This window comes from Myodes glareolus, chromosome 9 (genome assembly GCF_982192425.1).
Source record: "Myodes glareolus chromosome 9, mMyoGla1.1, whole genome shotgun sequence".
Classification (NCBI taxonomy): Eukaryota; Metazoa; Chordata; class Mammalia; order Rodentia; family Cricetidae; genus Myodes; species Myodes glareolus.
This window is the reverse complement of record NC_142034.1, coordinates 52,051,470-52,076,692: the sequence shown is the minus strand read 5'-3', so window position 1 is coordinate 52,076,692 and position 25,223 is coordinate 52,051,470. Positions and strand designations below refer to the sequence as shown.

Below are 25,223 nucleotides of genomic sequence, written 5' to 3'. Positions count from 1 at the left end.
AGTCATGCCTTGAGTAAAGGTGGTAAAAACATTGGGGCGGGAGGTGAGGTGGCCTGTACCGGGAAGGAAATATTGTAAATGCCTGCTTATGAGATGAAATTCTTTTTCTGCAATGTCTCCCTCTGGAACATTTCCTTCCCAGGTCTGTCATGTAACAAGCAGGGCTCTGTCTAGACGGTTTCCGAGAGCAACACAGTGCTGTTCGGGGATAGACGCTGCAGCCCGAAAACCTCTCAATCTGTCGGTGACAATAAAAGGCAGCAAAGACGTGGAACACAGATGGAGTAATTCATTATTCCCAGGAGTCTGACCCCACAGTTGATGGATGTTATTATAAGCGAGCTCTGTAAAGGTTATCTTTAAAAAAAAAAAAAAAAAAAAAAAAAAACAATGAAGAGTTATTTATTCCTAGGAGACTGTTACTCAAGATGGGTAAAAGGGTACGTGGGGTTTGCCGCGGAGAAGCCGCATGTCTTTATGGACAATAAAAGATGGTTCTGATGGGCCTTAAAAGAGGAGTTCTGAAGATAGGAGGCCGTGGCCCGGAGAAGAAGAGTGTGGCAGCGACAGGTGACGGGACAGGAGCAGAGCAGAGACTTGCACCGAGGGCTTGCTTGTCTCGGGTGGACTGCTCAGGGATGCAGTGTCTCTGAAGTGCCCTATTCACTAGGAGCAGTTCCGTCTGCCTGCAAATCGAGGTGACACCGTCTTAGTGATTCCTGGCACTTCCTGTCATCTCTTATTTCCCTGCTCCTTGCTGGGCAGATGGAACTGGGTGGAGGTTGGCCAGAGAGCCTGACCCACACCTGAGTCCTGTCGTTCCTCAGGTATGAGGGATCATTTGGAGCCCTGGGCTTTGTTGCTGGGATGTTGAAACTGCTTCTAACCCAGGGGACCGTCAAAGGGGAAAGCAGGTGTCTCAGATATTGGTCCTAAACTCAGCCTGAGACTGAGAATCACCCTCATATAAGAACTAGAGACATTTCGCCATGTGACCCACCACTGGTTGCCATAGCAACAGTCAGGCAGGCCCAGAGATGATGGTCAGGACCTACCATCCTTCCCTTCACCAGATCATGACTCCTGTCCACTACCAAAAGGCTCACTGAGGCTCTGGACTCCAGGAGAAAGGCTAATCCCCTAGCATTTCCTAGTCTGTCTCGAGACTGCCCTGTGGTCCCCTGAGAATAGGAATCAGTTCCACTTTAGACTTCCCTCAACCATATCTTCCTCTCATCATTATATAGTGTTGTTCATGGACCAGGGAGATGGCTCAGCAGTAAGGACCCTTGCCACCAAGCATTATGAATAGACTTCAGTGCCCAGGACCCATGCAGTAGAATTGACTCCTACAAATTGTCTTCTGACTTACAGACTTACACACATACATATACACACAGAGATACATGCCTACACACACACCCAATAAAAATACAAAAAAAGTAATTGTTTTCCATACAATTTTTATTTTGAATGTTCTCAAAGTCCGCTTTTCCTTTAAAAATGTGCTTCTTTCTCTTCTGAACTGCCCAGGTCAATGAAAGCAAGGTCAGAAGGCTCTTTTGAATTACAGATACCTTCTGTGTCCCCAGGTCCTTTGCCTGCCACCAGCTCTTACCCACTACCCCTCAGTGTTTTATACCCAGGGGGTGCCCCACACATAATCCTGTATGGGCAGGAATAGAGAGATGATCCATGCAGCACCAGCCAAGGGCAGACATGTCTCCCCTGTGTTCCACCTGTGCGGATGCAGCCCTAGTTTCTGAGGGAGCAGCGTAGTGAACCCCAGCATCTGAGAAGGCATGCCTAAAGTCAGAACTAGATGTTAACCAGTAGATTTCCAAATGAAAATAGAGCTATGGAGCATGACAAGGTAAGAAAGAAGGAAAGTCACTTATGTATGGCGGGGATACAGTGAGTGTCGAGGATCACCCAGCCTCCTCTCCTTTAATCATTCTGCTCCTCGTCTTTCAAGTGAGGAGACAAGAGCCTCTAGGCCAGTGGTTCTCAGCCTTCCTAATGCTGCAACCCCTTAGTACAGTTCCTCGTGTTGTGGTGATTCCCCCAACCCCCAAAAATTGTTTTCCTTGCTATTTTGTAACTAGTTTTGCTGCTGCTCCGAATTGCAATGTAAGTGTCTGTGTTTTCCAATGGTCTTAGGTGGTCCCTGTGAGCCCCAGGAGGAGGGTGTGACCCACAGGTTGAGAACCACTGTTCTAGGAGAAGGGACTTGCAGAAGACACAGTCATGGGGTCCTAGAGTAGCGGTCACCTTGTCTGCTGTACTGCAAAGGCTGCTCTTTGAGCTGGCTCCTCTCTATTCATTCTTAGTGCCTTTCCCCTTTGTTCTCCTGGGCACAGAGGAGACAGAGGGACAATGAAGAAGGGGCAGGCTCTTCCCTTAGGTGAGCATCTTTAAGTTTAGTTCAGAGGTAGCTTTCCCTTGCCTGGAGTCAGGCACCCAGTGGGTATGAAGAAGGAACTGTGTGCAAGTCATCCTCTCTCCTTCTTCCCAGAGGGCATCTCCGTCTGCCTCAGTGACCTCTAAGTGACCAGGAGCTCCCTGTTTCAGGTCTCCTGTGCTCTGACAGTGGCATTGCCATGTTCCTGGTTAGTAACAACTCAGAAACCCCTTTCTCTTAAAGTTCTTTCCCAATTTAAGAGATTGGTTGTGAGGGGAGGGGTGGGTGTGTTTGTGTTGCCAGGAAGTTAACTACACACTGAGGCTCCTCTGGAATTTCCATTACTATCTCTGTGTGCCACAGAGGTGGTTGGCTTGGGAGTAAGCAGGTGGGTAAACATGGCAACTAAGGTTGAGCACTTGGGGAAGGGATCTCTAGTCCTAGCATTTGTACTTTCTAGGTGTGTGACTTTGGCTTAATCACTTAACCCTCCCTGAGCTGCAAAAAGGAGTTCCAACAGCATGGGTCTCTCCATCTTGGCTTTTAGTCTGAGCATAAAGCTATGGGAACCCCAACAGAAAGGCAGAAATTTAATTGCAGGTATAGAATCAGTGTCATGAGCTGATTGAAAAAAAATGGAAAAGAACACAGGACTCCACGTGTGGTGTGGGCTTAAGATGGGCTGGGGACTGAAATACCTTAGATACCTAACCCCAGAGCCTGGGTTTACTCTGTACACAATGAGAACATCACAAAAGGACATGAGAATTGCCAAGTCTCAATCCAGAAAGTCTGAGAAGTTAAGATCCATCAGAACAGGATATAGGTGTGTGGGGTGAATGAGAGTTCTCAGTGAGATGGGCAAAAGGGAAGGGAATGTGGAAGCTCAACTCATTGTAGGATGCTAGAGCCATGAATCAGGAGAAGATGTTCAGGGAGCAGAAGAGGATCAGGGACAGGAAAGGGAGGACCACTGCCAGGTTAAAGATGAGGGGTGTTAGGAGCCAGTCAGTCATTAAAGAGACCCTGGGTAGACAGCTGTGGCTGAGGATGAGACAGCTGTGGCTGAGGGTAGAGGTTAAAGTGGAGGAGAGAGCAGGTCTAGTGGAGACGAGCAAACAGGGAAGACCACTGGGGACAGAAATTTCAGGGTCATCTTTACAAATGAGAAAGAGAAAAGAAACCTATGTATGAGACAGGGGACAAGGTGGGAGTGGAGGATACTGGAGCCCCATGTGCCTTCAGAATGGGAAGTGAGCCCACTGAAGAGTATGGGGAGGGATGGGGAAGCCATCCCTAGACCAGCATCAGGAAGGAGTGGCTAGCCTCTGGGGGAATAAGGGAGCAATTTCTTTTATATTTGATTAGATGTTTGAAAAGAGGAGGAAGTGGGGAGGGTTCCTCACTGGTCTGCTGGGGGATGTCTTTCATAGGGAGTAGGGAGGAGACTTAAGGAAGGAGTATCTGATGAGGGAGGGCTGGAGACACAGGAAGAGCCCCAGTCGCTGAGGAAATGGATAGATCTGTCCATGGGGAGTGAAGGTCAGAGCTGGACATGGAAGCTGGGAAGAGCTTCTCTTCCTCTCAGAAGGCCCCATCAGCACCCCTTGGTCGCCTAGGATTCAGATGACACCAGGAATTCATGAATATCCCCTTCTGTGCCCTAGAGTTGCCTAGAATGCAGGAGGCACAGGAAAGGAAGAAGTGATCCCTGTGTTGTGGGTGTATTTCTGGATATCTGCCAGTGGCATACTTAGAGCTTGCCTCCAAAATATTATTCCATCCTCCAGCCATCTGCCAGGCCTGCTTCTGTAAGCACCTCTTCCATGGAAGCATCTCTCTCCTGCCTTTCCTCAAGACTCTGCCCTTCCTGGACAGTGAGCCACATGTCCAGGAGAAAGTGTCTATAGACATGTGGTGTCAGGAGCTGCAACAACCACTCTAGGTGGAGATGCCCAGGAATTTGAGATGAGATTGAAGGATATTCTGCCAGGACAGTGCTCTTGAGACTGTCAAGGTCATCTAAAGCCCAGGCACCATGATAAACCATCACAGCCCAGAGGACACTGGGCAGACAAGACAACTCAGTGAACTCTGCAACCCTGCATGGCACCCTGGAGCAAAGAAAGGATGTTAATGGGGAAACTGGTGAGATCCAAATTAAGTCTGGAGTTTAGCTACCAGCCATGAGCCAATGTCAGTCAAGGTCTTAATTTTGACAAAATTATTTTAGAAATATAAGATGCAGACCACAGGGAAAATGAATGGGGGTGTAGGAGAACCCCCATTCTCTTTGAAACTTGACTGTGAGCTTTAACTTATTCTAAAATGAAAGTGATCTTTTATGTCGATGCTATATGCATAAAGTATGCCAGTTGCTTAATTTAGATCATTTGCAAGTTCATGACCTTTGGTGGCAGACTTACAGGGAGATTTATAAAAGTGGGGAGAAGCTGAGCTGCTGCTTCTTTAAGCATCAGTGTCTGGTTGGGCACAGACCAGATAGGCAGAGAGAGTAAAGCAAGGTGGAGGAGCCTCCACTGAAGCACGATTAATAAAAACTCAGAGAGAGAAATTGGGGTTCAACCTGAAGATCTGAAAAACAAAACAGCCAGCAACTGGCTCTTACCTCAACCTCAGTATGAAATGGCAATCCTGCCTCCCAGAATCTCAGAATGAGACTGTATGTTGAAAGTTGTTGTCTCCTCCCATTTTATGTTTTATAATCCTCTCCAGGGCTGGGATTAAAGGTGTGTACCAATGTGATTAAAAGCATGCACTGCCAGGTTTCTGTGGCAACTAATATGGCTACTGGGATTAAAGGTGTGTGTCATTATGGCTACTGGGATAAAAAGTGTGTGTTACCATAACCTAGTCTGTAAGGCTGACCAGTGGGACTGTTTTACTCTTAGATCTTCAGACAGTCCTTATTTGTTAAAATACATTTGAAATGCTACTACACTCTGTAACATTAGGTTGGGCACCATTCTGTAACATGAGGGCCTGCTTTTCTGTAACATGAGGGCTGGGCTCATTAGGGTTTCTGTCCCGCCCAGTCCCCCAGCCATTTAGTCCCAGAGAAAATCACACAGAGATCTCCATAAGTTATAAAACTGATTGGCCCATTAGCTCAGGCTTCATATTAGCTCTTATAACATATAGTAACCCATTATTCTTATCTATGTTAGCCACAAGGATCAGTATCTTTCTCAGTGGAGCAGGTCACATCCTACTTCTTCGGTGATCTAGGCAGGAATGGGAGGAATGAGTTTCCTTCTTCCCAGAATTCTCCTGTTCTCATCGCCCCGCCTCTACTTCCTGTCTGGTTGACCCGCCTATACTTCCTGCCTAGTCAATCAGCATTTATTTAAAACATGATTGACATATTACAGACAATTTTCCTGCACCAACACTCCACCATCCTCTTGTACCGTGGCTTACTTGCTAGTCATATACCTTCCAGCTGACAACCAAAACCATGGCCTTCATGCCTATTGCAGCCCACACAGATATGTTGAGATTTTTCATGGTTTTCTCTTCCTCTGAATAACCCAATTGCTGCCTTTGTACATATGGGAGATGGAACCAGACAACTATCATTCCCCATCCAAGGACCCTCATTCCAGGACATGCCATACCGTTAGGCTCAATGTCAGGACTGGGTGTCAGAGTTGGATCATCAGAGACATGATGTATTACTTTTGTACTCTTCTAGATGCACAATCTGGGCATCAAACGTTCTCCCATTTTGCAGGCTGAACCAAGATACTGTAGTGTTTTCCCCATGGTAGAAATTCCTCCCAAATCAGTGAGTCCTCTCTAATGCTACCTCTGCTTGTCTGCCAAGGTGATGTGACATTCTAGACCCTTGGCCATTTCAGCAGCGTTCACAGCATCTTCACCAGAGCAGATTCCATCTCCAGAAACTGCTTTGTTCGTCATGGTTCTGGAGCAATTCTCCCCCCTCCTCCAGGTCCGTGTCAAGCTCTTGTTGCCTGGCTCTGGCTTTTCCCACCACAGTGATAGCTACTGATGTCTTGAACTCCTCCATGAGTATAGATCAGCTCCTTCCAAACACCAGCTAATGTTACTATGCTGACCTCTTCTGTGGATCATTAACATTGTCAATGGGGTCTAGAGTGACTAATTCTTTTCAGAAGGTTCCCAGCTGACTTTTCCCAGATCCATCAGAGGCAACAGTAGCTAGAGAGGTCATAGCCTCCTAAAAAGTATTCTTAAATAGTCAGACTATGTTGAAATTTCTCATAGATCTATGAGCTGCAGATACTGCGCTAGTAAGTGTAAAATTAAAACTAAACTGAACTAAGATATTATCTCTGAGGGAAGTAATATGCTTTCCTCAGCTAGACATGGGGATTCAGAGGCATAGGTTTTTACCAGGCAGCACAGCCTTCTCAGGTCTTGCCACCGAAACAAGTCTTTCACACTGTGCCTTTTTGCTCCTTCTGAATTTTTGCAACTTTCTGGGTGTTTCTGGCCCATGCCTGGAGAATGCAACTTCTCCTATCCAGACCAGCACTCAGGGAGGCTACCCAGTCCCAGGCAGTCCCAGGCTTGCTGCCCTGTTCCACACCCCCACAGTCTTGTGTTCTGCAGACCTGGCACAGCAGGGGGTACAATTACCATCTGTGTACCTGGCATCTTCACAGAGGCACATTTAAGTCACTGCAGCGCTCACAGGAGAAAGGAAATAAATATGTCCAGCCCAGCGAAGCGCCTAACCCAGCCTCGAGTCTCACTGTGCACACAGACAGGAAGTATCCACAGCATCAGGTGAAAGAGAAAGGAAACTGTGTGTTCTCTTTGGAGACGCTGTTGAAGGTTCTCTCTCTCTTTAAAGGTCACATCCTAGGGAAAGGGACAGGAGTGGAAAACAGCCTTCACAGGTTACCTAGGGACTGTCAAGTCCCTGTGACCCTGAAGTACAGGACAGTGGAGCAACATCTGTGTGGGTAAAGAGGGGAACACTCAAACACAGGCAGTCAAAATGTTACTGGCTTCCTCATTTTGGCACAGCCTCCTCCCCAACCATAGATACCACAAAGTGAGCCATTCCCTTTCATCCAGGATCTTCCTGGTGGCTGGTTGACTTTGGTAGCCAATCACGAGATGACTGGAAACCAACAGGGATGTCTGCAAACAGAACATTAGTAAACAGGGTCTTGCATTTCTCAGAGGAAACACAGCATTCATTAGAAACTGACACTGCCCTACCTGGGTTCACGGGAAATGTCATGTAAGACACATTGCACATTAGAAATTGATTATGCTTAAGCCAGTCATGGTGGCTTATCTTGCTGCTAAGACAAAATATCGAACTAAAGCAACTCGGGAAAGAAGGGGTTTGTTTTGGCTCACAGTATGAGGGCACAATTCTTCATGATGGTGAAGCCCTGGCAGCGGGAGCCCGAGGCAGATGGATCCATTGTATCTACTTTAGGTACCAGAGAACACTGAACACAGTGCTTCGGTCACTACTCCTTTCTGCACGCCTGTTCTAACTGGTAGAATGATATTACCCGTATTAAGTATGTGTCTTCTTATCCCAATCCTAATAATTCTTCATAGCCGGCTCCAGAGACTAAGCTAATCTAGATAATTCCTCACAGATATGCCCAGAGACTTCTCTTCTAGGTGACTTTGAAACTCATCAAATTTACGGTGTTAACCATCAAATTGGTTGACACCTGTAACCTTAGCACAGTGGTTCTTGATCTTTCTAATGTTGCAACCCTTTAATACACTTCCTCATCCTTTAGTGACCCTCAACCCTAAAATTATGTTGCTGCTGTTTCATAACTGTAATTTTGTTATTGTTTTGATTGTTATGAACGGCACTGTAAATATCTTATATGCAGGATAACTGATGTGTAACTCCTGTGAAAGGGTCGTTTCACCCCCACAAGTGGAGAACCACCACCTTAGCACCCGGGAATCTGAGGGAAGAGGATTGCTAATGAGTTCAAGTCTCTCTTGGATTGTAGAGTGAGTTCCTATCTAGTCTGGCATGTGAAGTAAAGCTGTTTCAAAAGCCAAATGAATGAACGAGTGAATGAATAAATAAAAATTAATGAATATTTAGTGAGCATGTGTATGTACCAAGGATTGTGCACTGAATGGCTCTTTAGGAACAAAATCCCCCTAGCTATCCAGGGCCCAAATTCTTGTTGTGTAGCCTGTGAAGGTTAAAAAAAGGACGAAGAACCAGTAAAGATGCAAGGTGAAGGTAGTGATCAATCTTATGAGGACTGGGAAGTGGACAGTGGGCGGGTGCTCTAGCTGGACTCCCATGCAGGACAGGCCTTCTGGGCAACAGGCCATTTGGAGAAGGAGCAAACACTAAAACCCTGGTGGGCCTGGAGAACACTCAACAGTGTATGGTTACCAGGAAAAAAAAAACCCCGTATGGGATATTTACAACAATAGATTACACCCTGTGTCCGGTGCTGTTTTACTTACAGACATATTGGCCCAGCTTTGGGGTTTGTTTTCTTGTCCAGCTGTCCATGCCGGATGCTTCTTTAGGGAGCTGGCTCAACAGTCTCCAGTAATCAACAGGAATCTAACACAGGAAGGGCGTCTTTCTCAGTGAGGAAAAGAACACAAAACATGAAAGGAAGGAGGGAAAGGAAGAGAGGGGGAGGGGCAGGACAGGAGAGGAGCGGGAAGATGGAAAGTCCAGGAGACAGCATTAAGTTAGGAGGCAATGCATAGTCTTGGGATCAAGTGATTAAGTCCATAAAGTGGAGCCGATGGAATAAAGAAGCAAACACAGAGACAGGGCTAGGGTGAGCTGAGACTATCTTAATTCTCAGATATTAAGATAAATATCTCAGATAATTGTTAGTCTGAGACTTACAAGAGGGGAAGGGGCAGCTGCATTACTCAGGAGTAGCTGTACCTGAGGCAACACCATGGTGAGGACCACCGTAGAAGTCCCTGAGACACTCGGATGCCGTTGCCACATGGGAACAGAACAGGTGATATGGAGATGGTTAGCAGTGGATCTTGGCTATGCAGAAAGGGATCTAGGCACAGGGAGAAGGCTGGCATGGTTTGAAGGTGACTATGCAAGTAGCTTCTCAAACCCTTATCTGCGACCAACACTAGAGAGGAGGACTTCAACCCAGAACAGAAACACCCAAGCTGACTTTTCTCAGCCCTCTTCAACTACCTGTCCGATGGGTTCGATGGGTCACACCCCCTTTCTCATCACCTCTTGCTAGGGTCAGCGAGCATGCCTACACAAGCATCTCTACACACGGAGACCAGGAAGCCCTTCCTGGAGTGCTGAGCATCACAGGTGCCGTCAGACACCGAACTCTCCCCTTAATATCCATCCCATCCTTCACATAGACAACTCAGCTCCCTTGTTTCAGCTTGCTGCTGCTTGAGGTGGCATCTTCTCCCGAGTAGCAACTGCAAGGGAGTGTCTGGAATCCTGAGGAGCTGGTTTGAACATCCCCTGGGCTGTCCTTGCCTCAACCCTTGGACAATCAACTCCCTTTGTGCCTCAAGAACACCGTCTTTGAAGTGGATGCATATGAAGTTAGTCTGTCCTAAGTATTAAGCGGGTCGTGGGTGCCTTCATGGGCTTAAGGCCTGTGCAAGACACAAGAGTCTGTGCTTCCCGGTGACCCCTGAATTGTGTTTTTAAATCATACCTACATGTCTTGACATTTCAATAATTTTTTAGCACATAGCCCACATTTTCCTTTTGCGCTGGACTCTATAAATTATGTAGCCAGTCCCGGAGAGGGTTTAAACACAAAAGAGTATTGTAAAAGGGCGCGGCGAGTTATTGCTGATAACGATTATTAAAGGCTGTGAAGAGGTTACTCTTTTTCAGGTCTGGAATGCTGACATAGCCCAGAATTCCTCCCTCCCTGTGTTCTCATCCAAGATTCCCGGGGCTCCAGAGAGCTCAGTCATCATCCCTAGACCCAAGATTCCTCTACGCAAACTTCAGTGAGTCCATCCGCTCTTCATCTGGGTGCCTTGACCTTCCAGAAGCTTTCCCCTCGTCCCCTTAGAAGCCCCACGGCTGCCCTGCACCTGTTGAAATCTCACTTCTCTGAGTGGCCGAGCAGCTCTGCCCCTAGCGGAAGTTGGAAGCATGAAACTTCCATTCAGGAAGTCGGTTAGAGCCACTGCCACCTGCTCCTGCTGTCTTCTCTCATCCTGTCCTCTGCCTCCAGCAGCATCTTTGCTGTCAGTCCTGGGTGAGACCTGGGCCCATGGTTGTTCCTGGCAGAGCAGGGTAGACACTGTGACTTGGGGGCTTGGAGAGGAGGAGTGGGACTTCTCAGTGGGGTAAGCCTTTGAGACTGGGTCCAGCTTTCATTTAAAGAGGCAGTGTATAAACCTGTGTGTCCATTCTCTCTCTCTCTCTCTCTCTCTCTCTCTCTCTCTCTCTCTCTCTCTCTCTCTCTCTCTCTCTGTGTGTGTGTGTGTTGTACCTGTGAGGCAATGTTCCTCTGAAGGTCTGTCACTATGTGTGGGGTGGGCAGAGTAGTAAGCTGCTGGAAGAACCCCAGGTGTGTATGGAGATAGTGCAAGCACTCTTGTCATTGGGTTTGTGATTCAAATTTGTGTATTAAATGTGTGTGTCTGCGTGTGCGTGCGTGTTTCTAAATGGATGTGTGACACAGTGGATGAGGTGACTGTGCCTCCCTCTGCATGGGACAGTGATCCGGTGTGTGTCTGTGTGTTTGTATTAGAGTGGTACAAACTGCATGCTCATGTGTGTGTGTGTGTGCACCTGCCGGTGTTCTACCCTGTTTCTGAGTGAGTGGAGCAGAACCCACAGAGTGTGTGAGTGTGGGTGTCTGGTGATTCAGTGTGTATTTGTATCAGCCACTGTGCGTCTGCCACCACGTCTGCATGTGAGTGTGGTGGCGTACTGCTGTGAGTGGCAATGCCCAGTGTGTTCATGTGTGCGTCTGGTGCGAGCACCATGGTGCCTGCTAGAGCCAGTCAGGCTGCAGTGCTAGGCTGGGCGGGTGCATCAGACTGCTGTCAGTGTCTTGGCTTGGCAGTAGCGAGTGGCGCGTGTGACCCACGGTGCGAACGTTGTCTCGCAGGTCAGGACAGATCACACCCCCGCCCCTTACCCCAGCTACGAAGCCCTGACCCTTCTTGGAAGCCTAACAGCGGGCTTACGCCGGAGCCTCTAGGACCCGGCGGAGGCCGGCCGCTGTCCCCGGGCCGCGCGAGTGAGCATGTGCAGACCGGGCGCCCGTTCGTCCGCTCCGCGCCCGCCGCTCGCTCCACTCCGCGCCCGCGGCTCAGCTCGGCGCCCGCCGGCTCTGCCACTGCTCAGCGCGGAAGTCCGCAACCCGGGGGAGCTGTGCAGAGTGGGCCTGGGCGCGTTGGTGTGCTAGCTACGGGCGCCGCGGGCGTGCGGGCGTCTGGGCTTCGGGCACTGCGGGGCTGCGGGCTCGGCGCCCTGGAAGGCGGGCGCCCCAGCCGGCCACGATCGCGGGGTGAGTCCTGTATCCGGGGTCCCTCACCCAGGACCCTGGTGCAGGCTGCGAGCTGGATCTACCCAGTCGCGGGCAAACAAGTTTGTGTAGACACGACTGGGAGCGCGCGGGGCTGCACCTGCTGGGGCATGGGGCGCACTGGCGGGGCGCCTTCCCCGGGCCGGCGCTCGGCGCGCCAGGACCGTGGCGGATGCGTGGGGAGCGCCTCGCCACGTCTGGTCCTGGCTGGGGGTGCACAGGCAGTTGCACCAGCCGCGACTCCGCCAGGAGCCAGTGTACACCGGGTCTGAGTCCCCGGCGGGGCTGAGAGCAGGATTTGAGGTGCGCACTGTTTCCCTCCTAGGTGGAAATATTCGCCAGAATCTGCTCCCCCCTCTCGCGTTCCGTTCCCAAGCCAGGCTTCCGGTCAGCGCAGGGTTTTCTCCAGTCTCTCGGTGAACTTGAACACAGGCAGAGACAAAACCGAAACGTATGTATTTTGTTGGGAAAATTACCCAGTCTTGCTCTTTACATCTTCCTAAGGTATGGATGGAGACTCGTGGCATGATGCTGTGTGTGGCATTTTTCGTTGCTAGTCAGAAGCGGCTCTGGCTGGGTCAGTTGCTTCAGGGTAGCCCGTCTAACAGCTTTCCTGGTGTCTGTGCTCCGCGGGTGGTACTTAGTCCTACCAGCTAGCTGACGGCAGGTCAGAGTGGGAAAAGGCCCTATGCTTCATCTCCTTATTGGTAAATAGGCAGTTTCCAGCCCCACAGCCTTACCCTGGGACACGGCCCTCACTCTCCATCGCAGGCTACTTTCCAGATAGAATGGACACACTCGGGACACCACTGTACTTTTGTCACCTCATCTCTCCTTTTACCAGTATAGCATACTTCTGTTTAGGGAGACCTTCGTCAGCCTGTGTGGGGACCCATGGTTTGGATCAGGATCCCATCAGGCACAGGAAGTGTGGGCGGTAGGGGATGAAAGTAGAGGAGGCTCGAGCTGGGTGGCCCCGATCTGTCTACAGTATCCCCTCTTGACCGCTAGCCCACTTAATGGATACATGGGCTGGGGAGAGCTTCCTGGTGTAGGAGCAGCTTTCGTTTCTCCCAAGCATGACCTCTCCCTCCACACATATAGTCTTAGCTGAAATCCCATAAAATGTCTGTGGCGAGAGACTGCCAAGTCCACAGGTTCAGTGACGTAGTGATAGAAGGCGACTTGGCCAGATGCTGGACTGGGGGTAGCAGGGCAACTGTCCCTTTATCTCCTTGTCTCTCTGACCTCGTGTTCCCCTCCATCCCAAAATTGTTGTTTCCATAGAGCTTTGGAAGAAACTTGTCTTGGGGTGAAGGAATCCCTCTTTTCCGTGGGCACTGAAGTTCTGGTATAGACAGTTCTGCACTGTGTCCTGACCAGAAGTGGAGAACAACTTGGATTTAGACCTAAGAGAGGACCCCTGTCCCTTTCTCCTTTGTGCCTCCCCCAGCAGAGGGCACATCTCAGTTCAGCCAGTTCAGCCCGGAAACTGCAGCACAAGTGAATATCATGGGTAGTTCTTGTAAAGTCACTGAGTAGAACCTCGGGACCCACAGCCTCCAGGCCCAGATTGAGACATATGTGTGCAGGGCCTATTGGGACAGATCCACTTCTCTTTGCAGACACTCCCAGCTTGTACTCCCATCTGCCTCCATCCTGGCCAGTCTTCCTGAGACCAGCTCTCTGTGAAGTCAAGACCAAGGACTTGGTTGCAGCTCAGCATTTAAAACTTGGGGATCTGTATTTACATGACATGAATGGTACTCATACTCACAGAGTATGAGTACTCCTGATTTCTGGTCCCAAGCTGATCTGGAGGTCAGCCCTGCTTATTTAGGGAACATGACCTAATCTTCCTCTGGACTTACTATCTCCCTCTCATCCCTAATTTCTCTGCATCTTAACTTTAATAACCACTATGTTGAGCTGTATCTGATACACTATTTGTGTATCTCTGTATCTGTGTGCCCTTTTGTAGGCATTAAGACCCCTCCTCTCTTCTTGGATGTGAGCTCCCTTCCAAAAGATCATCACCTTGGTATGAAGGGACCATGTGTAAGGACAGGAATGCGAAAGGTGTCTTGGGCCATCTTCCATAGCTTGAGTCCCCGTCCTTTGGCAGAAATGGAGTCAGAGAAAGACAGAGCTGACTGACTCTCCTGGTCAGATTTATCCAAGTCCCTCAAAGGTGTTGTAACACCCAGGTTTGTCACATTCTATGTGAGGTCCAAGACCATCCCTAGGGACTCACCATCAGGGGAGGCACAGGAACAGATAAAGGAATTAGGGTGAGGGTGCTAACTTAGGAGGGGTTGTGATTGGCTGTGCCATGTGGGTATGGGCCCTGGGTCAAACAAATAAAAAGGGGAACCCCCAGCCGCATGTGGCACTCCAGCACAGCATAGAAGGGTTCCCATCTGATACTAGGTAGATGAAGGCCATGGGACAGGACAAGGGATGCCACACACTTGGAATCAGAAAGCTGGAGTTCTGTCTAGCATTAGCTGTTTATCTCTCTTTGAATTAATTGGCCCCCAATGTTTCACATTCTGCCTCTATGTAACAGGGATAATGACTTGTAAAATAATGTCATGAGCCTGTGAGATGATTACTCATTCATTTCTTTATCTACTTATTCATGTCACACACTTGTAACTCTAATGTGACATCTAAACTTTACTGTTCGTATGAACTCCAGTCATAAGTTCACCGAAGGTAATATACCTCACTTGCATGGAGTGGAGTTTGACCTTAGTAAGACTAGTTTTTAACTATTTGTGACTGACAAATCATAATTGTATATTTTAATGGGATACCATGTGACATTGGACCTATGTGCATACTATGAACTAATTAAGCTAATTAGCTATTATATTCTATACTTGTAAAGAAACGTTGTATGTTGGTGTGGAGTCTGTGTGTGTGCACATCTGTGTGTGCAAGCACCTGCAGAGGCTAGAAGTCAATGTCCAGTGGTTTTCTCTATTGTTCTCCACAGTATTATTGTTGTTTGGGTTTCGTTTTGTTTGGTTGGTTTTGTTTGAGACAGGGTCTTGCTATCTAACTCCAGCTAGATGGAACTCATTTTGCAGACCAGGCTAACCTCTGCCTCTCAAATGCTGAGATTAAAGGCGTGTACCACCACGTCTGGCCTCCACATTATTTTACAAGCCAAAGTGTGTCACTGAACCTAGAGCTTGCTACTTCTGCTCTTCTGTCTGGTTAGCAAGTCTCTGGAATCTGCCTATCTCCACCTCACCAACACTGGGGTTAAGAAGCACAGTCATGCCTGGTGTCTGGCTTCTGCCTGGATGCTGGGGATCTGAACTCAGGATCTCACTGAGCTATCTCCCCAAGCCCCTAGAAACATTTTTATTTGAATTCTTTCTCTGGAGTGCTGAAGTTCAAAGAGTTTTGCTTCTTCAAAGATGCAGTCTTTACCCCACTCCTGCAAGGGCCCAGCAGGTTTGTGTTTTGTGGGTGCCTTACCTCCCTTTGCAGCCTCAGACCAGGAATTCAGGACCCTGGAATGAGGGTGGTATTCACAGAAGTGGGAAGAGATATTGACTGTACCTGGGAGTGACTTGCAGGCTGGGAGGGGATGTAGGGATATTGACAAGCAGCCACACTCCAAGTAGACCCAGATTGCAGCCACAGCTCACTGTGTGTCCAGCCTCTCTGTCAGTGCTGTGGAGACACTCTGCTCTGGGGGTGAAGAGGTTTTATGGAGAAAGTGTTATTGGGCTGAGCCTTGAGGGCAGGAAAGTATTTCAGGCCTGTGAGTTGGGCAGAGCATCCATGGCTGTCTGAAGAACATGCACCATAAGGAGGCTTGAAACATCTGATGCTGGCCAGAAACACTGGGACACTGGGTTCTGTAAGGAATAGTCGGAGGGAGGGGCCTGGGAGTGAACCAAGACAGGACACTGAGTGGCAGTGGAGGAGTTTGGATCAGTTCCTCCAAGCTCCTTCTGAAAGCTCTAGTATCACAAATGCTGTACACCGGTATAACTGCTTTCTTGGGATGCTGGGAGGACAGAATCTCTGGGAGAAAGATGGAGTTCAGTAGATAGACATTGAATAGGGCAGCAGAAGGTGGAGAACAGAAAATTAGAGGTGGGAGGACACTGGAGCCCAGCCCCATTTACAGCTTCACTGAGGTTCCCAAAGTACAGAGCCACTAGCTTCTGGCTATCAGTGACCCGAAACTCTGAGCAGCTGGGGCATAGGTCCGCATCTTGACTGGGGAGCAGCCTGTCAAACCCTGTGCTTTGTCTTTACGATGGTGCCCTATGTGCACACAGCTCGAATCACCCTTTATTGGTGGCCACAGTGGCTAAGAGCCATGTGGGGTGGGGGGCATTTGTTCTCCACTAATGATTCTCCTCTCTAGCCAGAAGATAGACGGGAGGTGGAGTCACATGACTGAATCCCAGGGGCCAGCACTGGCTAGCCTTGGTGATTCTCTCCTCTCTGGTCTGTTCCCCTCCTGTTTCTGCCGCCACTCCTAGGACTCCAACCCCAACCTGGCCCACAGGTAGGTGCCACCTTACCTCTTCCAGGAGCCCAGTTTTCTGAGTACCCCTAGCTCTAGGAGTCTGCTTTTCTTCTCTAGGACTCCTTGAAGCCTCTGGGTCCAATTATTCCCCTCTCATTCCTGGGGAACCTCAGCTGCTCCTTCCCTAAGCCCTAAAATAATTCCAAGGATATATAGAGCACTGAGCAAGGTGGCGGATGGGCATTTGTCCAGTCTAAATGAGCCTCAAGTGGGGGGTCCCTCACCCCAAGTACTTTGTGGGCTCTAGATAAGGAAAGGCAGCAGTGAAGCAAGCCTCGGGAGATGTGGGGGACTTCCAGAAAAGGGGGAAGGGTTCAGAGGCAGCTTTCCAGCCTGCCCATGGCAGTGCCTGTTAGGTTTGGCTCTAGAAAGTCCAGAGCAGGAGGAGTTTCTGCCTGGCATAGTTTTAGCCCTGTGAAGGAGACACACTCCGTGTTAAAGAATACGTCTTGCCACTTGCAGAACCAGAACTGAAGTGAGGAAAGGGGCAAGGAGCTTATTGGCCACATGTTCCAGGAGCAGATGTCTGGGTGTGAATACTGACTCAGATCTAGGCAGGTACGGGGACAGTTCTCAACTGACGGGAAGCAGGCCTTCTGCCTCCCTTGAGGATCTCGGGGCCCATGAGATACATAGGTCATCTAATCTATTTATTCACACTGCAGGAGCTTAATAAATGGTGTCGCTGAAAATTAAGCAGTTGCCAACAGCAGTTAGATCAACTTCAAGCAAGAGGAAGTTGTTGGGCCCGTCCTGGGAGGAGGAGGCCAGGACAGAAGGAGACAGTTTCCCGGAAGCACCTGCTGTGGGCTTGTCGTCCAGCAGCTCCTGTGCACCTCTTTGGTATTCAGAGCCAGTGTGCGCCACAGTCTAGGCAACTAGAGTGTGGATCGACAGCCACACCTATTTTCCCATTCACAGACAAGAAGCCTGAGGCTCTGCCCTGGGATTGGGTTGGCTCTAATAAAGGTCGACTGACCTTCAGGTACAACAGGTCAACAAGTGGCCTACTAGGTCCAGTGCAGATGAAAAGTGGCCAGATTGCTGCCAGGTCTCAGCTGGCTCTGCTGTCTTACACCTCTAAGCTTGACTGTGAGCTCTATGCATGCTGCAAGTCTCCCAGTCTCTGCTCGGCCACTCTTGAGTTAACAAGTTCTTGCTGTTGCTACTCACCCAGCTGTTTGCTGGCCTCTGGGGCTATGGAGACAGGCCAGGAAGATCTGTGACCTGAAAGGGCCTCGTCTGCCTGACAGATGAGTGGGGCTGCACGCTAGCAATTGCAGTGGTAGAGTGTGGTGGAGGGTTCAGGACGTGGCAAGTTCCAGGTGCTTTGATTGTGTAGCCCTCATTCAGGGTTCCGGCCTGGGAATCAGCTTTGCCATTTTAAGACTTGAGAATGAAAGCCTGTTTTCTGGGGTCCTGGGCTGTGGAACTCTGGCCTGCATGTGACTTTCAACACTACCTGCATTAGAGAGACCGCACCAGGGACTGGTCGAGGGGACTCTAGGAGAACTTGCCAGGTCTTGGAGAGCCGGAGTGAGTTTGAAGCCTGGTGGGTTCATGCTGAAATCTCTCCCCTACCCCCTGCCCTACTTGTCTCGTATATCACATCCTATCTGTAGCATAAGATGAAGTCCCAGCACACCTGGGGGTGCAGGGGTAGGGGCATCATCCACCTGTTTGTTCCATCACACCAGGAACTTTCTTCCCACAGCAGATGTGCCACCTTATGCCTGTTATTGTGGTTTTCAGGAGTTCACGCCAGTAGGACCCTAACTGTCTGCATCCAGAACCCTTCTGCAAACATTACCTGGGAACCTTCCTATAGCACACTAAAGGTCCAGCGTTTAGGTGTTTAGGTGTTCTTGATAATCCATGTGTGTCTTACACCTCAACTCTGTGGCGCTGAGACCTCTGCTTGCCCACATGTTGGTCAGCATCTTTTTAGTTCAGGCTTCCTCCCAGCTATGGGTGAATGGAGTTTGAAGTTTGGCTGCTGTCAAACTCTTCAGGAGCAGACTTCTCCTGTCCACTTAGCCACCCTTTCATTCATAAGGGGAAAAAAAACCACAGTCTTCACTGGCAAAGACTACTGAGGTGTCACTTTGTGCCAGGCTTCATGCTGGGGGACAGTGACAAAATGAATAGGGGATGGCGTCCACTAGAATTGATCAGAGTCCTTTGGTGTGGTTGAAAAGTGGGTAGACAATGCTAATTGCATCAAAGTGATGCTTTCTGGGAGGGCTCGGCACAGGTTGTTGGGGACCTGGGGGTCGTTCGGTCTGTCTGTCTGTCTGTCTGTCTATCTATCTATCTCTGTGAATGGATGTGATCAGGGAAAACTTGAAGGAAGTGACCTTTATGCTAAGCCTGGGGGTCGTACAGAGACTGACCAGGCAAATGGAGGAGATAGGGGCTGACACACTATGATTGCAGGAAACCCTGCTGCAATCATATTGTATGTATGTGTCTGCATGGTGGAGACCCTGAGACACGAAGAATTGCCCTGAAAGGACTGGATCACAGGGAGACCTTGTGTGCCATGCTAAGGAGCTTGCAGTTTATCCCTAAGCTCTGGGGAGCTATTGAAAAGAGGTTTTTAAGCAGGGGAACACCAGCCATGATCAGATTCGCATGTTAAGGAGGCTCACCCAGGCAGCCTGTGCACTGTGGATTGGAGAAGCCCAGGCTGGGGGCAGACAGATCAGTCCGGATTTCATGGGATTTTCTCTGTGGTTTTACAAATCTGAAGCTGGCAGGGGTGGGTCTGGCGACTCACCAGCTTAGACAGAAAGGAAAGACTAGGAGACCATCTGCAAAGGTTTGCCCCACTCAGCTGGATTCCGCTGTCATTTGCTGATGAGGACCTGTGTTCCCATACCTCTGTCATCCTGGAGGCTCTCAGAACTTAATCCGGAAGGCTCAGGCTGGTCCGGGTCCCTTTGGATGGTCTCCTGGGTCCCCAGCCTCCTTGCAGCCTGGAATGCTGGGCCCCAGAGCCAAAACATTGTCTTTCTTCCCACACCCAGCAGGCCGTGTCTGTGCACAGAACAGCCATTGAAGCGCTGCCCTCACCATGTTAGTTACGGCCAGCGGCTTAGTCATGCTTCCAGGGTTCTTTCTTCTGGGACAGGCCTGTCCTTGTGCTCAGGGCCCTTCTCACACAGCAGCCCACCTCGTGGCAGCTGCAGGGCCCCCCACCAACCCTAATAGCCACTTTAGAGATGCCGCCAATGAGAACCACAGCTTAACATGAACACTGTAGCCTAGGCAGGCTTACCCAGTGGACTCTCCCTCCTCCACACACAGCTTCCCCGGCCTCTTGGCATTATCCTGTCCCTTGGCACCCTAGCAAGGAGTCCACCAAAAATCCTCTCCCTCCCTCGGGTCTCTGTCTTAGTGAGGGTTAATGGCCAACCTCTGTAGAAACTGCTCCCAGAATACAGATGGCAGCTTCACTGCATCCCAGGGAGCCGGGTCCCTGTGTGTATTTGTTGAGTACCCCTGTCTTTTCAGTATACCCCTGCCTGTGTGGGGCACACCTGTGTTTTAGTAAAGCTATGTTTCAGACTGGGATGGGAAGCAGTTTAGAAAACATGTCTGGAGACTTTGGAGCATTGGTTCCCATGCTTCCCAGATGTGCAGCTTCAGGAAATTGCTGTGCCTTTGTTTTTCTCATCTGTATAGTGGGGACATTATCTAGCTCACTAGATCGGGGAGAGACAAATGAGATGAAGTTGTGGTTGCTTGCCTTCCTCCTACTTACTGCTATAGTCATTATTGGGCCTTCATTGCCACTGTCCAGAACAGTGTTAACCTCATGTCACACATGAGGAAGTTGAAGCCCAGAGAGGTTCCACAACTTTTCCAGTGTCACACAGCTGGCCAGCAGAAGAGCTGGGATCTGAACATTCGTTCTAGTGTTCCTGACACAAAGCTTACCCCTTTGTTAAGTCAGCCATAGGGCTGGGGAGTACCCTGGCCCAGGAAGGGGGGCAGTGGACCCTATTGCATCTTAATATCATTTCTTCACTTTCCTAGGTTCCTGAGACTTACGAGGGCCAGGAGAGCTGAGGGATGGGGGAGACGGTGACTCTTGGGCAGAAACTACCAACACGGGGCTTGTGGCTGCTGGAGAAAAGCGATGGTGACATTTGAAACACACAGGGACAGCAGCGCAGGAGTGTACTGACAGGCGTCCAGAGCCAAGATGCTGGGATGACACCTCTGGAGGCCCTGGCGTTCCTCCTGCCCAGGTGTTAGGAGCCGTCCCCAGGCTCTGGCTGGGAGCCCTGCTGCCCAAGGGCATGGCCAAACCTTTCTTCAGACTCCAGAAGTTTCTCCGCAGAACACAGTTCCTGCTGCTCTTCCTCACAGCCGCCTACCTGATGACCGGTAGTCTGCTGCTCTTGCAGAGGGCCAGAGTGGCCCTCCCACAGGCCCTCCGGGCTCCTGGCAGCCTGCAGGCCTTGCCAGTGGCCACTGTGGCTCTGGGTATGGGCCTTCTGGATGGCAGGAGCCTCCATGACCCCCACAGTAGCCCTGACCTAATACTTGATGTGGACACACTGAGGAGTCCTCTGGCCCGACTACCACCTGGAATCCGCTGGCCCCGGAGGAACCGCAGCTCACTGCGGCGGCGCTGGCTCCACCACCTCACCAGTGACCCCCAGGGACCACCCACCCTGGGCCCTGAGGCCCCTGGACCAGTGAGCCGCAGCCAAGGTAGGTGCTCTGCTGCTGCCAAGAACCCTACCCAGGCTTCCATGCATTGCCCCTCTTCTTGGCCCTGTGGCAACTAAGGGATGTGATACTGTCATCCAGAGCTCAGGCTTTGATCTCGACTCAGTCACACCCTGCTGGGTGACCTTGATTACATCATTTGTTTCTGGGTTCTCTCAGGTGGAGATAGAGTCATTGACTCTACCGTTATGTATTGGGGTGGCCTGGAGCAGTATGTCATGGGGTGTATGTCAGGGGCCTCATGGAGCAGTATGCCATGGGTCTCAGAGCCGGAGCAACTGCTGTCCTTAGGAACTGGTGGCCAGCACAGTCTCGGGTTGTCATACATCAAACGAAGCGGAATCTCCTGCTTTGGTTGCCACCAGAAATCCCCTTACCTACTCTCTAGACCAGTGTTTCTCAACCTTCCTACTCTGCAACCCGAGTTCCTCATGTTGTGGTGACCCCCGACCATAAAATTAATTTCCATTGCTGCTTTGTACCTGTAGTTTTGCTACTATTTTGAACCGTGATGTAAATAACTGATATTAAGATATCTGACATAGAACCCTTGAGAGGGGGTCGTGACCCACAGGTTGAGAACTGCTGTTCTAGGCCATCCTGGTGCACTCCTAAGCCAAGAGCCACTTGTCAGGGGTACCTTATAAATTACTTGGCCTTCTAACTGGAAACTGTTATTACTTTAGTAAAAGTGGCTCATCTCTTCAGTGTTGCTCTTCTGTGAAACCACTGTATCTGGCACTATCATTTCCCCAGTTCACAGGGAAGACATTGAGGTATGGGGATGTTTAGTGAATGGTCAAGGTTATTCTCGTAGTTTGGGGTGTTTAGTCCCAAAGCCAGAACTCAGATGTAAGTAGATCTGGGCAGGAAAGACCTGGGGAGTGGCAGGGAGACCAGGAAAGAAGGCAGCCAGGAAAAGTGTACCATGGAGCAGGTGCAAGTTGATGGAGCCTGCTTGGGATGGGAGACAAAGCAGAACACATCTCAGGCAGCCTGGAGTGGCAGGCCTAGGAGTGGGCGATGGTGGGCTCACCTTCACACTGCTCTAAGTCTCAAGATGGCCCACTGGTACTCTGTACACAGAGTACTGTAGATTCTCTGTACAGGGCCCAGGAACATGCTGGGTGCCTGGGGAGCATACAGTAAGTGCTGAGGTTGTGCCTGAATGAAACTGAACTTGGTTAGCTCTGATCATCCTGTTGTCACCTTATTCAGTCCTGTGCCCCAAATCGCCAGGTTCTCTTGTCCCTAAAATAAAGTTCATGGATTGCTAAACATAGATTTTTAAGCATAGTCTGTAGAGTGCCTAGCATAAGTAATTAGCATAGTGCATAGAGTACTTAGCATAGAATATTAAGCACAGCACATAGAATATTAAACATAGTGTACAGATTTCTTAGCCTAGAGTTTTAAGTGGAAGACTGTAGGAGGATATAAGGCAAGTGGGGCGTCAAGCTTAAGGACTAAGAGAAAGTGTCAGGCCCAACTAACATTTGAGAGGATGGATGGATGAAGGAAGGATGGATGGCTGGATGGATGGAAGGATAGATGGATGGTTGAATAGATGAAGGATGGATGGATGGATGGATGGATAAATAGATGAAGGGTGGATGGATAGATGAATGGATGGATGAATGGATAGATGAAGGATGGATGATGGATGGATGGATAAATAGATGAAGGGTGGATGGATAGATGAAGGATGAATAGATTGATTAGTCCATTTTGTGTTGCTGAAACTCAGATCCCAGGCCATGTGCCTAGTAAGGCACACACTCCACTGTTGAGTCACACCCCAGCCCTTGATTTATTCTGAGAATGGGAAGATTCCAAGGCATAAAAAGAGCCCAGCTTCTCTTCCTTGGAGAGAGGGCCTCTCTCCAAGTGGGCCCAACTAAGTGAGGACTAGAAGGCTGTGGGCTCTTGTCTCTAGGAAAGGGTGTTTTTCAGACATCATCCAGCTGATGTTCGTCACAGAGGGTTCTTTAGCATGGCCTCCAAGTAAGAGGAGACAGAGGAACTAGTGGTGCAGCCCATTTTATACATGTGTGCCTTCTGTAATCTCTCCAATGCACCAAGAAGCTGGGTCTCTAAGCAGGCATTACCAGGTCAATTAATTTAGACTAAAATGCAGGTGACCAGGAGAAGGCCCCATGGGTTTCTTGAGAGGAAGTTTTGCGAAGTACATGCTTGCTGAAGACAGAGCTGAGTTCCTCTCTTGCTATTGTCACTTCATGGCTCTGTGACCTTCAACAAATTGACCTGAAGTCTTCTCTTCATTTCTTTCCATCCTCTTTTACTGAAGACCTAGCGCATTAGTTCCCATATGTGTTTTGCCTTGGGCTCTTGAGTGCTCTGGAGTGGAGTCAGCTATATATCCAAATAATCACTGTACAAACCTACTGAAGGATGATGAAGCCATGGCTTGGAGCTTGGGGCAGAGCAGACATTTTATATCTGCTCTGCGTATGAGGAGCATACTAAAGGGCCTGGTGATCTGGTTCTGGTCGTAGACATATCTAAGAGAACCATTTAGTTACCCCTAGAGACACAGTAGTGATGAAAGCAAGAGAGATCGCAGTAGGATGCAAGCAAGACAGTGATCAACTGCTGTCCAACAATCTGGTTTTGGGTGTGGAAAAAGATGGTATACCTCATCTGTTGATAATCCCTGTCCCTGATCTCCAGAGTGCCCCCATTACCAAACAGAAAAAGAGTTAACTCTGACCACACCAGGGTACAATGGGGCATCCAAGGTCCAGTCCCAGGGCTTGACAGTGAGAACTCAGAATGATCAATGAGCACCATCCCTCCATGGGTGATTAAATATTCTGAATCTTCTGCAGGACTTTAAAGATAAAATTGGTCTCCCTGCAGACTCTTAAAAAGCAGTGTCTGAGGGAGGTGGAAGTCTTCAGAGATTGCAGAGGAAAGCAGACCGACCGCTGGCCTGGGAGTCGCTGTCCCTTCCTCTGGTAGGACTCTCTGGCCCTGCATGGCCAAGCAGGTCTCCTTGGTCTAGAAAGTGGCCCACAGTGTAGCCCTCGCCCAGCTGCTGGGGCGGCAGACAAAGCAAGCATCTCTTTGCAGCCTGGGCATCCCGCCATCCCCTGAAAGGGATCCTACAAGCCACGGAAGCTGCAGGAGTCTCCATCAATCACTGAGCATTTCATTATACCTTGGACAACATCCATAATGGAATAAAATGTCAGTAAGTTTACTAGGGGAAAAATAGTAACTTCTCCATAGCCAGTTTGTTTTTTATTGATAGTAATTTTCAAAGACATTCCAATATCTCCAAAGCCATCGTTAATAGCCTCACGACTTGTCCATTCTGATGTGCAAATGAACAGATGCAGAGTCACAGGCGGTAATGCATTGTCTTCGTTTCAGCCCAAAGTAATAAATCCGCCTCAGGATTGTCCCAGTGAATCCCTGTGTCCCTCGAAAGTTCTTGCTTTTCTGCACATTCTTGCCTCTGTCAGGGATTTAGAAAAGCCATTTGTTATGTTAAGTGACAAAGGGCTCCTTTGCTCCCCCACAACCCAAAGGGGCCCTCTGTGTCTCCAACCCTGGCTTTACCCCAAGACAGGGCTGCTGGGCGGAGAGGCAGTGGGTGGGGGGCTTCCTCCTCATGTGGTCACGGAGTCCAGCTGCTCAGTACCCAGCCACTTCTAGTTTCCGCCGTCTGGCTGTGGAAACCATTGCCTTCCTCTCGTCTACCAATGCGCTAATTATTCCACTAATATTTACTGATCCATTGTCCCGCTAGGTCCCAGGTTAGACTATAGGATCAGAATAATAATAGACAGTATTTATTTGAGCATCTGTTATGTATGGAGCATCGCTTTGCAGAGATCTCCATCTGTCATCTCGTTTAATGTAATCTTCAAAGAGCCTCCTGGTGCAAGCGGCGCTCTCGCCACTGAGCAACGAAGAGTGTGAGTCCCAGGGAACTCATTGAGAACTCTTCGTTCTTCAGAATGAACTA

At 49.5% G+C, this 25,223-nt stretch overlaps 1 protein-coding gene across 10 annotated transcripts in view; it reads left to right on the top strand.

The window, feature by feature from the left end:
- The first annotated feature begins 10,529 nt into the window (after window positions 1–10,529).
- Wscd1 (WSC domain sialate O sulfotransferase 1) overlaps window positions 10,530–25,223 on the top strand; it is a 41,899-nt gene continuing 27,205 nt past the window's right edge. For 2 of the 10 annotated variants that reach the window (XM_085695249.2, XM_048448636.3), the window contains exons 1-3: window positions 10,588–10,735; window positions 12,251–12,376; window positions 20,528–21,211. In XM_085695249.2, the coding sequence (XP_085551375.1) occupies window positions 20,794–21,211 (418 nt within the window). In that variant the 5' untranslated portion in view covers window positions 10,588–10,735; window positions 12,251–12,376; window positions 20,528–20,793. Of the gene's footprint in view, window positions 10,736–11,390; window positions 11,506–11,679; window positions 11,908–12,094; window positions 12,229–12,250; window positions 12,377–20,527; window positions 21,212–25,223 lie in introns of those variants that run through there. The other 8 variants (XM_085695246.2, XM_048448637.3, XM_085695245.2 and 5 more) reach the window with 8 other exon arrangements.